General features: G+C 38.1%; 1 protein-coding gene across 16 annotated transcripts in view; it reads right to left on the bottom strand.

Moving 5' to 3' along the window:
- Nucleotides 1-17,278, bottom strand: part of ANK2 (ankyrin 2) — a 671,502-nt gene that overhangs the window by 326,397 nt on the left and 327,827 nt on the right. For 6 of the 16 annotated variants that reach the window (XM_043570183.1, XM_043570168.1, XM_043570148.1 and 3 more), the window contains exon 1: nt 12,672-13,012. The exons of 6 other annotated variants lie outside the window; for them this stretch is intronic. In XM_043570183.1, the coding sequence (XP_043426118.1) occupies nt 12,672-12,755 (84 nt within the window). In that variant the 5' untranslated portion in view covers nt 12,756-13,012. Of the gene's footprint in view, nt 1-12,671; nt 13,029-17,278 lie in introns of those variants that run through there. 4 more of the 16 variants (XM_043570098.1, XM_043570105.1, XM_043569977.1 and 1 more) reach the window with 3 other exon arrangements.

Consider the following 17,278-nt stretch of genomic DNA (forward strand, 5'->3'; position numbering starts at 1 on the left):
TCTATGGTGATGGTAATAATGAAAACACTTCAAACACCAGGAAACTATGAATTAGAGCATGATTAAGACTATTGTTTTAAAAAGTCTAAAGTTTCTAAGCCATTTCCAATAGTATCATATCTGAAACCGAGAATAATCCAAGTGTGTATCTATGTGTGTATATAATTTTTCCTAAACTCTTGACTTTGTTGTATAGGCAATCTATAAGAAGTATCTCCCAATTTCCTTTTTGAAAAAAGAAAATTTTAATTGCTCTGCAAAGGATGAATTATTTCCATTCATAAATCATTTTCTTCATATGTGATAAATTGTAAAGTTTTAAAAATAATCATCCCTTAAAATTGTTATCAGAAAGAAGCAATAAGGAGCCAAACTTCACTCTTCCATTGGACTCTGGCCAGCAAGTGATTCAGAAAATTGTTGCAACAACAGTTTTTTTATCTGATCAAGGCATTTTGTCAAAATAAGAGTAAATTCCCAAACCACCTCCAACCTGTTGCTATTGCCAAAGAACTACCTGCACAAATCAGGCATGGAAGCCACTTGGGGTCAGGTCATCTGGAAGAGTTTCCTGATGGAACAGACCTCCTACCCACTCAAAAAATAGTTTAGAGTGCATGTTCCTACATGGGCCCGTATACAAATGTCTGATTGCCCCCATGTAATGGCCCAATCACTCCTACTGATTCTTTAACAACTGGAAAGAAGTTCCTGCTGTGTAATGAGATTATGAAGCACATGATAGATTACTGACCTTTTGAATTAGGACAAACAACATGAACTCCCCCTTATACTGAAGAGGCTATGTTAAGAGTGTCAGCCATTTGACAAAAATAGTTGAAGTGCAGATGGAAATATCAACATATAAGGCTTCATTCTTCAGTGTTCTAGTGCTAAGACCAAGAACTCACATCTGACTTGAATATTATGAGCGCATCTGATAATTTTAATCAATGGCCAAATTAAAAAAAAAAACATTTTCCTATTTGGATTTATACTTCAGTTTTGAAATATATTTGAAAAAAAAAACAATCAAAATAGCTTTTTAGATTCATTGACTAATCAGCGAGGTGTATTGGGGCCAATGGGTTTTGAACATAAAGAAACCTCTATTTTTTGAATTCTCGATCCTATTTTAATTGTTTAAAATGTTGCTCTATCAGCATAGCACAGGGGTTTGGAGACAGGCAGGAAGGTGATTTTGACTTGGGGTAACATCTTGGGTCCATCATTTAGTAGCTATGTGAATTCAATTATGGAAGTTTTTCAATCCCTCTAGACATCAACCTCTTCCTCTTTAATATGGGGATAGTGCCAATTCATTGAATTATTGTGCAGATAAAATTAGATAATCTATGTAGAACTCTTAGCACAATGGGTAGTGCATAATACAATGATAAACTCTCAATATGTATTATTTTTTGCTTATTATTCAAAAATGTTGTTCCTATTATTATTATAAAATGTTTTAATGAGGTAAGCTATTTTTCCTAATGAAAAATATTTCCATAATTAAACTGTTCAGCTTATTAGAAAAAACATCACTTATTCAAACAAGTTTGAATTCAGTTAACTTCATCATGAAGCCATAGAAGACCTCCATTTTTACTTTCATTCTATTACTATTGTTACCCCTCATGTGGACCTCCTAAAAAGGGACTGGGATTCCTTTTCATATTGAAGAGATAAGTAATTAGGGGATAATCTTGACACATAAATATGTGCCTATAGAATGTCGATTTTTAAGTTTATTTTTGTGGGGTAATGGATTTGGGTTTGTACACATCTAGCAGTATTCTCCTGTACTGTCTCCCTTTGATCAGCTACTCTGTGAGCTTAAGAATGAAGCTTATGCCTTTGAGACTAAATGAAGATAATTGCCTTGCGTGGAATAGCAGTGGCTAGATTAGCACTATGTCCTAACCAGCTGCGCAATTCAAACCAAAACCTCGTCACCACTTATCCTGAAACCTCACTACACGGACTTATTCTGAGTCTCAGAATAATGTGTTACTTATTAACATTTTATTAATGCTACTCAAATGTGGTTTTCAAAAGAGTCTAAAATCATGAAAACAAATGGATAATTCACATTAAGTCTCTTCACAGTCACTACTGTAAACCGTCAACTGCGAGGACAGTGTTGCCAATTTCTGAATTCTCAAAGTACAAATACAAATTTCTCAGAAAAGAATTTTACAGGTGTACTTTACTTTGCCCCTGTCACTTGTTCTGTACGTTGTATTGGGAGAACCATATCCCTTTGGTATAGTGGGGGGGGCGGGGGGGAACTCTACAGGTGAATTCTACTCTAATATCAGATTTATGTTCTCAAATCGTCACATGAAACACAAACAAAACCATTCTGCAGGTAAACCTCAGATGTGAATGTTTTTCATACTTCTGAATCCACAGACTTACGCACGGCTTCTGAAATGAATGGAAGAGGAGCTGCTACATGGTATTTCCTTAATCCTTCTCCTCACCTTTTATCCTTGTACTACACAGGATAAAACATTGTCATTAGGATAGAGCAGGAACCTTGACTTTCTACACAAGGTGGGAAGCTGACAACCATATTGAAAAAAACATACCAGCTTTATTTCATGAGATATAGAAGAATTATCACAACCCTGAGTGTGACAAATTTGCCTTAACTCTGTCACAGACACACATCCCCATTACACGCTGTGTGACCCAGCAATGCACAGATGTGTGACATACAGCCACATCAAAGTACCATGACAGAAGAATGACCTATAAGAATACAGCATTATGCTAATCTTCTCTTCATGTTGAGGCAGAACAGAACTGATTCCTATAGGGTACTTAGAAAGTATCTTCACTGGCCATTTAGATATGAGCTTTTGAACAACTTTTCTACACAAATGATACTATGTGATAGATCATACTAAGTCTAAGTTGCAGAGACAATTACAAATATATTTACTACAGTTCATACCAACAACATACACCTATCAAACTCTTAAGTAAACCTACTCTTTTGAATTTGGCTGATTCAAGAGGATACCGAAATGACTTACTGTGACAACTATATGGAAAATACTAAACAATCATATGCCAGTTTGATCTGATACAGGTCTGACTGAATGTGAACAAATTAAAGCAGATATCCATGCCAATTTTAACAACCCAATAGGATGAATAGATCTACTAGTTCTAATGGCGTCTCTAAACTACCGAATGCAAAATGTCTGTACTTGTTCTAGTTTTTCGCTTCCTGGTTTTCACTCTAAAATACTGGTCTTGGGGCGCCTGGGTGGCGCAGTCGGTTAAGCGTCCGACTTCAGCCAGGTCACGATCTCGCGGTCCGTGAGTTCGAGCCCCGCATCGGGCTCTGGGCTGATGGCTCAGAGCCTGGAGCCTGCTTCCGATTCTGTGTCTCCCTCTCTCTCTGCGCCTCCCCTATTCATGCTCTGTCTCTCTCTGTCCCAGAAATAAACGTTGAAAAAAAATTTAAAAAAAATAAAAATAAAAATAAAATAAAATAAAATAAAATAAAATAAAATAAAATACTGGTCTTTATCTCTATTGCCACTCCCCACTTCCACCCCTCACCCCCGTGCAATGATTACGAGACAATACTATAAAATAAGAGAGAAAGTCAATCTGCCGTCACACCCCCTGAATTCAGAGCAAACATTGAGAACATCTGAGAAAAGGAATCTTTAGGGATAAATATTATGTGAAAAGGGAACTAAAATCATGACGCAGAATATACCAAACTTCCCATCCATAATTTTCATGGTGTTTCAATTTTTTTAAGTTTTTAGTATTTTTTTGTCCAGTTAGAACACCCTCACCTAGACTGGCTCAACTTTCACAGAGAAATATTTATTCTTAAAAATGTTGTTAAAGATCAGCAGTATGATAAATTACTACATTATTATATTAAAATACTTATAAAAAGATATCACTTACTAGTACTTGGTAAAACATTCTAGAATGGTCCACCTTCCATTTTTAAATTCTTCAAACTTCCCAAATCAACACAGATCCTGACACTTATTTCTGTTTCCATAGTTTTACTTCTAATATGCCCCCCCTTACTTTTTTTTTAAACCGTGAGTATTCTCTGAAGTACCAGTGGCTACAATTGTTCTTATGGATAAAAAGTTCAAGGCAGCCAGAGGTAAAATAATTGACCCTAAGTCACTCTGCCTGCCAGCGAAGATGAACAAAGACCATACGCGGAAACCTGTGGACAGACCAGGAAGTGGAAAGGAGGGAAAGTCATGAATTTCATGTTCAAGGATCTGAAAATTCAACAGGATTTAGTCACTCAGAACAAACTCAAAAGTATGCCAATACATAAAATGGGCCAACATATAACAGATATAATGATAACCAAATGAGAAAAACCATTTTTAGCTAACATGTAAGTGTAAAGTCTTGGGAGTTCCTATGTAAGTTTCTAGACAACTACAGTCCTAGGGTAACCATAGCAGTTTCTCTAAAGGCAGAGGTTGATTATTTGGATAATATAGTAGTAGACTGAAATGCCTTATTAATTTGGAGTCTTATTTATTGGAATTTACTATTGACAAAAGGAATAATTTATAAACAAGAATATATATGGGGGAAGGCTTCAGAGATAAGATCAGTGATTAAAGAAATATGCGCTTTAAGAAGGGCACAGGATAAGTCTCCCAAACAAGATGAATTCTAAAATGTGAGCCTAGAACTGACCAAGACTCAGAGCATAAGGACATGTCAAGGAGAATTCACCCAAAAAATGTATGATGATAAACCACAACAAATTTCTCAACAGTTTCCTAATCATTAATGTGACTTGTGATTACATGGCTGAGGTCGTCCCATCTAGATTGCCCATCTATCCCCATCCTTCATACTCCAGTATTAGCCATAAATCAAGGCCCAGGGCTATTTGCTCACCGCCTTGTGGAGCTTAATAATTTAACAAAATCACACTGATCTCTTGCTCTTCTCCAGGATCCTAGAGAATTTATTTTGGGCACTGCACAACATAATACTTACAATCCTTGTTAAATAATACTTATAATATTTCTGAGTTGCTCATTACCTTTTTTTGATAGAAATGTCTACTCCATCAGATTATAAACTCCATGAAGGTATCAACCATTGACTTTCATCCCTGAAATGCCATAACAGTTAATTCAGTGCTATATGCACCTAGCAAACCAATACAAAATTATTGAGTTAGGGAGGTTTCCTGTGTGTTAGGAGGAAACACTTAAGTTAAACTGAGTTAAACAAGTGGATTCTTGGAAACTAAAGCTCATTAGGCAAATGTTAGAAATCAAGGTCTTTTTCTTAATGAGTACAAACACAAATTAGTGGGTAGAAGATGATAATTGTGAGTTAACAGAAAGACATGAATAAAAGCCAGGTTTGATAACTAACTATAAGCTCACCCTCTAGATTAGGTGTATCATTCATGAAAACATATTTCACTCTCTCCCTCTGGCTTTTAAAAATTGACCCTCCAAAACGGGTTGGCAGGTATTAATGAATTTCAAAGAAAAAGAATATCCTATCATATTTATTTGGTCTCAAGTTATAAAACAGTTAATTTTTTTTCTATCAAAAGATGGTCTCATTTGGTAGCAATTCCAACTCGATCTTTTCAAGTGAAAGGAAATGGAGATGGTAAGTTTATTTGTTGTGATGAATCCTGCCAGTGCCCACTGAGATAAAAATAGACAGTGATTTTGTTTCTGCTACCAACAGGAATTTGAACACATTACAAGCAGGAAAGAAACAAAGCTGTAGGCATATTTATAATTTAGTATGCTCTAAATCAGGGCGAGATAGTAACAAATACAGATTTAAAAATCTTAATTCTATTTCAATATGCATTCACTTGTCTCTTTAGAAACTTTATTGAGAAGGAAAAAAAACCCACAAACACTTTAGAAAAGAGTACAGTAAACCTTGGGCTGTGAGTAACCTGTTCTGTGAGTGTTTCACAAGATGAGCAAACATTTCTACTAAATTTTGACTTGATAAACGAGCAATGTCTTGCAATACGAGTAGTATGTAATGCTGAATGTCACATGATCACAACCATTTCAATGGTTCTTGAAATTTGCTTTGATATGCAAGTGCTTTGGATTACAAACATGTTTCTGGGATGAATTATGCTTGCAAATCAAGACTTTATGTGAAAACGAATCTTTCATACAACAATTGCTGAGAATATCATACTAACAAAGTTTCTCAGGCAATTAGAATAAAGTTGTGAAAGTAGGATCAACTTTTTATGCTAGCTTAATTTGATACACCTAAACCACAGAAAGATACCTGTTTACTTATGTTATCCCATTCATTTTCGTGGATTTTTCAAAGTCCAGTACATGTCTGTATAGACTGAAAGAAACAGCTACCCCAACATATCACAAAATGTAATAGGAGCAAAAGGAGAGGAAAGGGGAGGCCTGAATGGAAGAATATTACAAACATCCAGGAAATAAATCACCTTTACATATATTATTCCCAGATTAGAGTCAGCATTTTGGAGAAAGTCACCAACTGGTAGAAGATAGGAAGCAAGACAGGAAGCAAAACTGGGGGAAAAATCTGGAGGACATCTTGTAGCAGAAGATGAAGCCATAGATACTCTAGAAGCTTTGCAGGAGACACAGAGATATGGGTTAGCACCTGGTTTCTGGGGGAGAAATGGTTCAAAATACGTCATTTGGTGAATAGTAGGAAAAATGTCTATCATTTCTCCAGCGACATCCCCACATAAAGCCTGAGTCTCCAGTTCCTCATCTACAAAACTGGCGTAATAATACTCACGAGAGTTATTTTGGAGATTAAAAGAGATGGTGTATGTGAAGTAATTCTAGGTCCTAGACATTGAATAAGAGTAAAATAGGGGAGAAATGCTGTCTATTCTCTTGTGTCATTGTTATTGCCATCTAGACTTAAAAGAAATAGATGTAACTGTAAGAGCCAAGTAACAATCTAACACATCTAACTGAAATTAGAGACTCTTCTTTCTAAAATAACTCCACTTCCTGTCTGCTGACCACATTCTAAGGCAATGTTTCTAAACTCTAGTGTACATAAAAAGAGTTAGAAGCCGGTAAAAAAATCCCCAAAAGTGATTGAGCAAATCTGAAGTGGGTCCTAAGAATTCTCTTCATTTATCAGGCAACCCAGGGAATTCTGATAGTCGTGATCAGCAGACAGGACTTTACTCTAAAAAGGGTATTTTAGGTTTAATATGTAGCTACTATTTATATATGAAATTATCAGTGAAAGAATCCTATTATGAAGGTACGTAGAAAGCTGGAGAGACATAGAAAACCACAGAATACCACGTTGTAAGGGATTCTTCTTTCCAATAAAAAAATTTCCATCACCTCTGACAGATGGTTATCCTAAACACCTTCAGTGACGGGGAATTGCTGTCTTCAGGCAACACGTGCTATTTTGGGTTATAAATTCATATTAAAAAAAAAAGGTAAATCATAACTTATTTGGAAGATTGAAGAAATGGGGATATTATTCAGAATGAATTATACATGAAAGCCTTTCTAGACTTGACTGAACTAGGTAAGGCACCAACTAAATTCAAAACTAATTTGCCTGCAAGAAGATTTGAACACCCAAACATTGGCTCTGCTACCTGATTGTACTAGAAAAGCCATACGTTCTGTGGCTGCTGGAAAATTAACCTTTTTTTCTGTGTCTCTCATTCACATTTGAATGGTGCAACATTTCAATCACACATCTGGTATCACTTTCATCTCCCTATTTAGCCAGTGACAAGTAAACAGCAATAAAAATATATATAACCAAAAAATTTTGCAACGCTCATGAATATTTTAAAATAATGGTCCAGAACAAAACATTGTAAATGAATATAAAATATGCCGCAAAGCCATTTTATCCTACTACTCGATTGAAAACAGTAGGATTTATATTTTAATCTTTATATAGGTATTCCACCAAATGAGTGAATAGTTATTAAGTCATTTGGTTGTTTACTTGTTTTAGAAGAACTCACAAAGCCTCATGGTTTCAGATGGCTCTGTCATGTGTGATTGATGCTTGGGCATTTCCATTTTCATTTATGTAAATTATCAGAGGCTCCTACAGCCTTGTCACTGACACAAAATTGGGAAATGTGAGGTGCTGCACAGTAACATGGTCTTGAATTATTTTAATCTAATCTGCCAAAATATTGTCTGGAATAAAATATTTATCGAGTTGTCTGGGATTAGAATAGGCTAAACACTCCCCTACAGTGATACAGTATGGGTCTCTGTACTTCCTTTTAGTCCAAGATTCCCGCTGGGAATTAGAGTATTTCCCATTTCCTCTTTTCCACTGAACAACCACTAGAATATCAACCCCAGATCTGTACCTTGGGTAATATTTGTTTGCGTGAAATAACTGGGCCTTAAGTAAACTATTTGCTGAAGTATTACATGAGAAAGATTTCTATGAATACTTTAGCAACAATATCTGATTTATTTTCCTTGAACACTAAAGAGCATCCAATAATAAATCTCTGTCTCTCCAAAAGAATCTTTGTGTTCAAGCTTGAGAAAGAGAAAAGCAGTCACTGGCACCCAGGAGTGAACCGGGTACTATCAACTTGGCCTTTGTGTTTTGCTGAACATAAACAATTTCCCAGAGCATCATCATCAGACCAGGCCACTCTGGGACTAAGATGGAGCAGGGCAAAAACAGCACCAGTCCCTTATCATGTTTGAACACAGACAAAACACGAACATTGTGTCCAAGCCACAAAATACCAGATAGGCCCCTTTCTTACTAAATGAGAGATTGCTAGGAGTTTTTCTTTCTTTCTTTCTTTCTTTCTTTCTTGCTTGCTTGCTTGCTTGCTTGCTTTCTTGCTTTCTTGCTTTCGTGCTTTCTTGCTTTCTTGCTTTCTTGCTTTCCTGCTTGCTTTCTTCCTTTCTCTTCCTTCCTTCCTTCCTTCCTTCCTTCCTTCCTTCCTTCCTTCCCTTCTTCCTTCCTTTCTTTCTTTCTTTCTTTCTTTCTTTCTTTCTTTCTTTCTTTCTTTCTTTCTTTCTTTCTTTCCCAACTATAGCTTTAGTCTGCATTCTTAGAGCTAAGATTTCTTGGGATAAACAATCATAGAACTGTCCCTGCTTTCTGACAGCACTCAATCCAGAGTGAGCTCCCACTTTCTTGGACCCTCCCCCAAATCACTCATCCAAAGCCCAAATCCTAGGAGTCCTTGCTAACTCAGCTCCTCACAATGTACATCCTCCCTCACTGCAATGAGTTGTAACCCCGACACATTCAATCACAGGTGTGTTCTTTTTTATTTTTATTTTTTAATTAAAAAAAAATTTTCTTTACATTTACTTATTTTTGAGAGGCAGAGACAGAGCACAGGTTGGGGAGGGGCAGAGAGAGGAGACACAGAATCTGAAGCAGGCTCCAGGCTCTGAGCTGTCAGCACAGAGCCCAACACCGGGCTCAAACTCACGAACCGTGAGATCATGACCTGAGCTGAAGTCGGACGCTTAACCGACTGAGCCACCCAGGCGCCCCTAATTTTTTTTTAATGTTTACTTATTTTTGAGATCTCTCTCTCCACCAGGGGAGGGGCAGAGAGAGAGAGAGGGAGACACAGAATCCGAAGCAGGCTCCAGGCTCTGAGCTGTCAGCACAGAGCCAGACACAGGGCTCAAACCCACGAACCATGAGATCATGACCTGAACTGAAGTCGGGTGCTCAACCGACTGAGCCACCCAGGCGCCCCCAATCACAGGTGTGTTCTTAGTGGTCTTTGCGTGGAGGGCAATGAGATGCTCAATTATTAAAAACAGAATAGAATTTTTTTTTCTTTACTAAAGGTAGGATCATTTCTATTTTCAAGGTACTCACTAAAACTCTAATATAAAATAAATTCCTTTGCTTATTTTTCCACATTGTGGGTTTTGTGGCAAAAGACCCTTTCATTCTGTCCCCGAGAAGAACCACTTTTATGAGATGTGGAATAAACAAGTGTATTACGGCTCATCTGTTAAATATTTACTAGAGGAGGAAGAATGTTTTCAAGGAATATGATTCATCCTATTGGATCAGCACCCGGGCCACAGTGAGCTTGGTGGTCCACAGTCCTGGATGCTCACACAGAATCCTACCAGGCATTCAATGTGAACCTCTAGTAAAAAAACAGACAATTGGATTGAAGTGATATGACACTGACTTTGCTCCAGTTCTTGCTTTGCTCAGATTTTATCCTTATTAGGGATGCTTATCTCTTGATTATTATTTCCTCATCAAAGCACATTTAATGGTCTAGTTTCTAAATATGAAAATTTAAGTCGCCTGCTATGAAAAAAAGACGTGAAGCAGTAATCTAAAGACCTGAGGTACATTTATGTGGATCTCAATAATTTGTATGAGATCACAAGTTTTCAATTATAGTATATAACTTCTGGCCTTTTGAGAAATGAATACTAGCCTTTGCGAAGTACCAATATTATATTCTGCCTCTCTTAAGAATATAAACAGACTTTGCTTCTATAGGGCTTATTCTCATAAGTAATTTCCATTCAAGGGAATTGTAACAACACCTAAAAGTCATTGCCATGGACTATATATTAAATACTGCCCAAAGAATTTGATGCCCATTATTTCTAATCCTCACAAAATACCAATAGGTGTATAGAATCATTCACCTTGTAGATGAGAACCTAAGTCAGAGCAATTAAACGATATGCTGCAAACACACTATATTCAGAGATAGAGCTAAGATTCAAACCCATTTATGTCTGATTTGACAAACTAAAGGTTGGTTACTTGTGCATGCATGTGTGTGGATGTTTTCCTATTAGGTGCAATTACTCCTAACCCTCAATATTCACTGTGTTTTCATAGCTCATTTAATATATGCTTCTGAATGTATGTAAAAATACACACACATACGCAAAGCTTACAATCAATTGCTATCATTTTGAATACAAGTTTGAAAATACTTTATTCCTAAATAAACATATTTGAGAAAATAGAGCTGAAAAAATATTATAGTTCTCACATATGATGATTTCATCTTCTCTGCCACCTCAAATACTTTAAGATGGCTTTGGCCATGTGAATTTAGTATCAACCCTCGGAGCTTATAAAATCTTCGTGATACAGATTCTCCACCCCTTTAGTAGTTCTGAGTATAATGTTTCCAATGCAGCACAGGGACTTCAGAGAGAAATTAAGACGAATTTGAAATGATACTGTGAATTCAAACAAAAATTCCTTCTTTCTTTTTCCCTATCACTTGCTCTCTTTTTCTTTTCCATTTGTTTTTTCTCTTTTTAAAGGTTAACCAATTAATTAGCTAACACTCTGCAAAAATGCCATCGAGGGCTGGAGGATCCAGAATCCTTAGGTACAAAAGGATTTTCTGCCAATGTTCCTGCCTACCCTGAATTATCCTTTGCCTTTATCAGACTGCATCACTATCTTTACACTATTATTTTTTTTAAACTCATATGTGGGCATGCTTATCTTTATCAAATTACGCGGCACCATACAAATTTACTAACCCCTATTTGCTAATACAATGATCTTTTAAATATCAGAGGGTTGCTTCAAATCATTTCTAATTCTTTAGATTATGAGACATTTAGTACCAGAGACCTATAATTTTGAAGTGCAACGCAATTTCAAAATTGTCAAAATGAAAAACATTCATTTGTTCATGGTAATTTTTTCAACCTGCTCATTCAAAATGCAAACCGTCTAACGTCGGAATGCATTTACATTAGAATCATGTTACATTCTGCCCGTCTTACTGCCTCAAGAAATAAACGGATTTTAGGAGAATTTATTTAAGAGACATCTCTGTCAGAGGTGGGGCTCACATGGCTCTGTGAGGCTGCAACAGTTTACCAGAAGGAGTCAGGCCATAAAGAAAGAAGTGCTAGCATTGGGTGGGGCTGAATAGTTTGCATCTTTTCCCACTGTTTCTCACTGGTATCGTTTCCATGAAAATCAAGGGTGTGGGAATGTATGCCAGGCTAAAAAAACCTACACACGGCTTTGTGTCCCCAACACCCCCGACCCATAATATCTTTAGCTGTTTATCTTAATCAATGAAAGAGGCATCACACTATAATGTCTGAGAAAACTGTAGAGGAGCTAAGCAAACCAAAGAAATACCATGCTAGGGATCATATTTCTCCTGTCACAACAGTCTTTTCTCCTCAGGAAGAATACACTTAGCACGGAACCAAAAGGCGTTTGCTGTCTAGCTGTCTCAAGATCATCCCCGAGCAAACATCTGGCCACAATCTTCGTTTTGCTTCACAATCCACCTTGCTTAACATTTCCTTTTAAACTCACCCATTCTAAAAATAAAATGACTCTCTCTATACCCAGTTCACACCAGAAGCATCCATCGGTGGCCACAATCCTCAACAATTCACATACAGAACACACCTTATCTCTGCTCACTTCACCGTGCTCTAGTCAATGAATCCATTATGAACCTGGGTTCCTTTCCTATTCTCAGAAAGCAGCAGTGTGCACCTGCCTCTTTAAAAAGCAATGTTTGGCACTGCTACAGTCTACAGTCACTCGCAAGGCTCTACGGGTTCCATAATCTCACTGAGATTACACACTAACACATACACACACATATCGAGATACAGACATTCTTAATTCTGCCAATTTACCTTTTTGGGTCTTTTTCTTCTCTGACTACTGCCATTGAACTTCTCTCCGCTGTCGCTTTTCTGAGCTGCATCTTCGTTCATCATTTTGAACAGTTTGGAAAGAAAATAGCTCTGCCATTAAACCCTGCTGCCTGCACAGACCACTAGCGAGTATGCACTTACTGGAGGAAAGCAGGAGGAGGAGGAGGGGTGGGGAAGGGGCGCGCGCTGGGAGGGTAAGGACGGTGACGTTGCCATGGCAGCAGCTGCCACAACTGTTTATCTGACTGCATTGTTAAATCTGATTCAACCAATTACCATCGGGACCGGTTACAATGCAGAAAGCCTGGAAAAAAGAATACCAGGGACTCGGATGATGTGGGGACACTGCTGGTTGGTTCTTGACACACCTTCAATTCGATCAGCTCTCAACCCACACACAAAACCTGCACTTAATTTTCTTCCTACAGGTACTTCAACACAGAACAGACACAATGCATAATAAGAAAACTATAACAATCTTGATGTCTCTGAAACTGAGGAGATACATTTCAGCCAGTGAAGAGGCTACTCAAGGGAAAGGATTAGCTGTTAATATCCTAAAGTGCATGTAGGAAAGTTACAGTTTTAAGATGTTATTCACTTGGTTTCAAATGATAATCTTTCAAAACTCAGCTTAAGAATGACTTTTGTCATGGAGACTTGAAAACAGGTTCCCCATCAAGCAGGTAACACAGACCACTCCCGCCCCTGTGCCTCCTCTTTCCACTGTACCCTTCTGACAAGGCACCTGTAACATATCACACAACTGTATGTTTACCCAACAGAAGCGTCTTAAGGCCAGGGAAAGTGTGTGTGTGTGTGTGTGTGTGTGTGTGTGTGTGTGTGTGTGTACATGCGTGCTTGGGTTGCATTTCCCAGAACCAAGCATGATATATTGAAGGCAGTTAGTCAAGGTTTGTCAATTTATATGTAAGACACTGGGTAATAGAAATACAAGAAATTCATGCAGTTAAAACATTTTGTAAGTAATCTTAACCTAATTCTCCTTATTGACTGACAAATAAAACACAATCCCAGCTTTTAAGGAAATTATATATATAAAGTTCCAGAATTATTCTTGATAAGAAGAAAACAGAGTTGGTTTTTATCACAAGAAACCCAATTTCATCTTTTGGATCAAGGTGACCATATCTGTATATTTGAACATATTAAATTGTGGATGCAACCAGTATTTTATACTAATACATATGCTAAACATTCATCTCTATTCCTAGAAAACAAACTGAAAGTATAATACACAGAATACTTAAATGCAAAAATAAAGTAAGGATCAAATCAGTGAGATAATGTATTTAAATACACTTTGAAAACTGAAGGTGCCTATGTCAATGTGTTATTGTCGTTGTTGATCCTACCATTATTTTTACAAATACAGGTAATTTTCAACTTAGAAAAATTGACCTTAAAAAATGTTTCTAACATGAAAAGGGCTACCAAAATTGGGAACTCATCTTTTTAATAGACATGAGAAGAAAAACTCACCTTCTGTCCAGACTGCTACTAGGATTAATCTTCCTCTCTGGCTTACCACCCTAAAGACATTTGTCACATCTTCATCTCGAGTCAACTGAGTCTTGCTGCCCCTTACTCTCTCCACCCTCCTTCCTCTCGAGCAGATGCACCCACCACCAATGGTGTCTTGGATCCCACAGCCAGGCAGGGGCACTGGGCCTCTTTTTTATGAAACAAAATCCTACAGGGACTTGTACAAAAACCTCGGGAACTCAATTCCCACTGTTGTCAGAGCCCTGCCAGAAATCCCCCATGGTATCCTAATCCTCTGCTAGCCCTTCAGCTATTCCACTTATTCCCTCACCCATCCCCACTGGGGCCCCCTTACTCAAGCTTTCTCAGGAGCACCCCCAGCCTGGAAACTGGATTCATCTAAACAATAAATATCTATTGAACATTTACCATGTACCAGGAACTAAGCACCAGGGATAGACTGTCTAACCACTGGGGGTATAATGATCAACAAAACTGGTAACATTTCCACTATCATGGCGCTTATATTTTACAGGGGAACTAAGACACTGGTAAGTGGTAAGTGCTACTGGGAAAAAAATTTAGGATAAGGAGTGATGGGAGACAGGTGCTACTTTAGGTATGGTGTCCAGGAATGTTCTTTAAAAACATGAATGATTCGGGGCGCCTGGGTGGCGCAGTTGGTTAAGCGTCCCACTTCAGCCAGGTCACGATCTCACGGTCTGTGAGTTCGAGCCCCGCGTCGGGCTCTGGGCTGATGGCTCAGAGCCTGGAGCCTGTTTCCGATTCTGTGTCTCCCTCTCTCTCTGCCCCTCGCCCGTTCATGCTCTGTCTCTCTCTGTCCCAAAAATAAATAAACGTTGAAAAAAAAAATTAAAAAATAAATTAAAAAATAAAAATAAAAACACGAATGAACTCAGGGACCAAGTCAAGCAATTACCTGGAGTAAAAACACTCTAGCCAAGAAGAACAGCCCTCCAAAGTTCTGAAATGGGAATTTCTTGGCACATATTTTGGGGAAAAAGTGATATCACCAAAAGGGGAAAAGAAGGAAAAAGGAAAACTTTTCTAGCAACTGGATCAATAGAAGAGATGTGTTACTAACACCCTTTACTCTCCAGTGACATCAAAATGTGTTTTTTAATCAATGGGTTTGGTGGACCAATTAGGAGCCCAATCACTGCAACGTAAACTGAAAATAAATGTACTTCACATTTCAATACTTCATGAATTAGAAACTTCTGATTAAGATGAGACAGGCTCTTATAACAGTGTCTTCTCTGCCAACACCCAAATATATATACATGGCTTTAAATAGTCAGGTACAGGGGTGCCTGGGTGGCTCAGTCGGTTAAGCGTCCGACTTCGGCTCAGGTCATGATCTCACAGTTTGTGGGCTCGAGCCCCGTGTTGGGCTCTGGGCTGACAGCTGGGAGCCTGGAGCCTGCTTCACATTCTATGTCTCCCTCTCTCTTTCCGCCCCTCCCCTGCTCACACTCTGTCTCTCAAAAATGAATAAATGTTAAAAAAATTTCTTTAAATCGTCAGGTACAGGCCTCCAATTTTGACAATGAGTTATAACCTTCTGGATGCTCGGATGCTGTTCTGAAATATCATGTAGGCTCTTAGGCAATATATTTCTATTACAGAGTGAGAGTACGGCACAAACACTGTACCAGCATACCACAGACGTCAACATCTACATTCAACGTGTAAAATGAAATCGCAGTAAGTAGGTAATTGAAACAGGTAGTAGGAGTGCTATGTCCATCACAACAGTAGAAGGTAAATATTTTACATATAGAAAATGTCAATAAGACATTACAGTGTTGCAGGTGTTTAGGGTCGTCTTTTTTTTTTTTAATTTTTTTTTTTCAACGTTTATTTATTTTTTGGGACAGAGAGAGACAGAGCATGAACGGGGGAGGAGGGGCAGAGAGAGAGGGAGGCACAGAATTGGAAACAGGCTCCAGGCTCTGAGCCATCAGCCCAGAGCCCGAGGCGGGGCTCGAACTCACGGACCGCTAGATCGTGACCTGGCTGAAGTCAGACGCTTAACCGACTGCGCCACCCAGGCGCCCCATAGGGTCGTCTTTTGAGGCTTTCAATCAATTTTTTGGTGCCTCACATTTGGGCACTATTCACTTTCTATCCTCACAGTGCAGGGTTTTGTTTGTTTGTTTGTTTGCTTGTTTGTTTTTTGTTTTGTTATATTTTTTGAGAGAGACAGAGACAGTGCAAATGGGGAAGGGGCAGACAGAGAGGGAGAGAGAATCCCAAGCAGGCTCCACGGTGTCAGTGCAGAGCCCGACACAGGGCTCAAACCCATGGAACAATGAGATCATGGCTTGAGCTGAAACCAAGAATCAGACCCTTATTGAGCCACCCAGGCACCCTCCCCCCAATACTGCAGGTATTTTGTGGGCATGTGTTTCACTGGACTCTATAAATTCCTTGAAGACAGGATTAATGCCTATTTTCACATTCCACACAAAGCCTCATTCACAACATATACTAGGGGTCCAAGGATTACTTTTAAATGCAATAAAGAAACATTTTCGATATTTACCATCCAGTTTATATTTGTAGTTAAACTTCTAATGGGTAAATACTTCATTTCTTACATTTTCTTTTTGTGTACTTGATATCTAGGAGATACGCATAATAAGAGTTTTAAAGACATTTGAAAAATTAGAGCTGCTGCTGGCAAGATAGCAATGATGATAATACCTTACCTTTGTAAAGCATTTTATAATGTATACGATTTTTATCTCCTAGGATAAAAGCTCCATGAAGACAAATCTTTGTCGGGTGTCACTGATACATCTCATGCACTTATAACAATCCTGGCATATGACACACACTCAAATATTAAGTGACTTTATAGGATTCTCATAACCACACAGGGAAAGGGTTAATATCAATCACAGTACAGGTGAAAACATTGAAGTAAACTCAGTAACTTTTTTTTTTTTTTGGTGACTTGCCCAAGATAACAAAGTTAATAAAATACAGAGCTAAAGTTCGGATTCTAAGGCCACTGTTCTTTTATTAAATCATGGCTGACTTAACAAAGTGCA

This window comes from Prionailurus bengalensis, chromosome B1 (assembly GCF_016509475.1).
Source record: "Prionailurus bengalensis isolate Pbe53 chromosome B1, Fcat_Pben_1.1_paternal_pri, whole genome shotgun sequence".
In the NCBI taxonomy this organism is placed as follows: domain Eukaryota; kingdom Metazoa; phylum Chordata; class Mammalia; order Carnivora; family Felidae; genus Prionailurus; species Prionailurus bengalensis.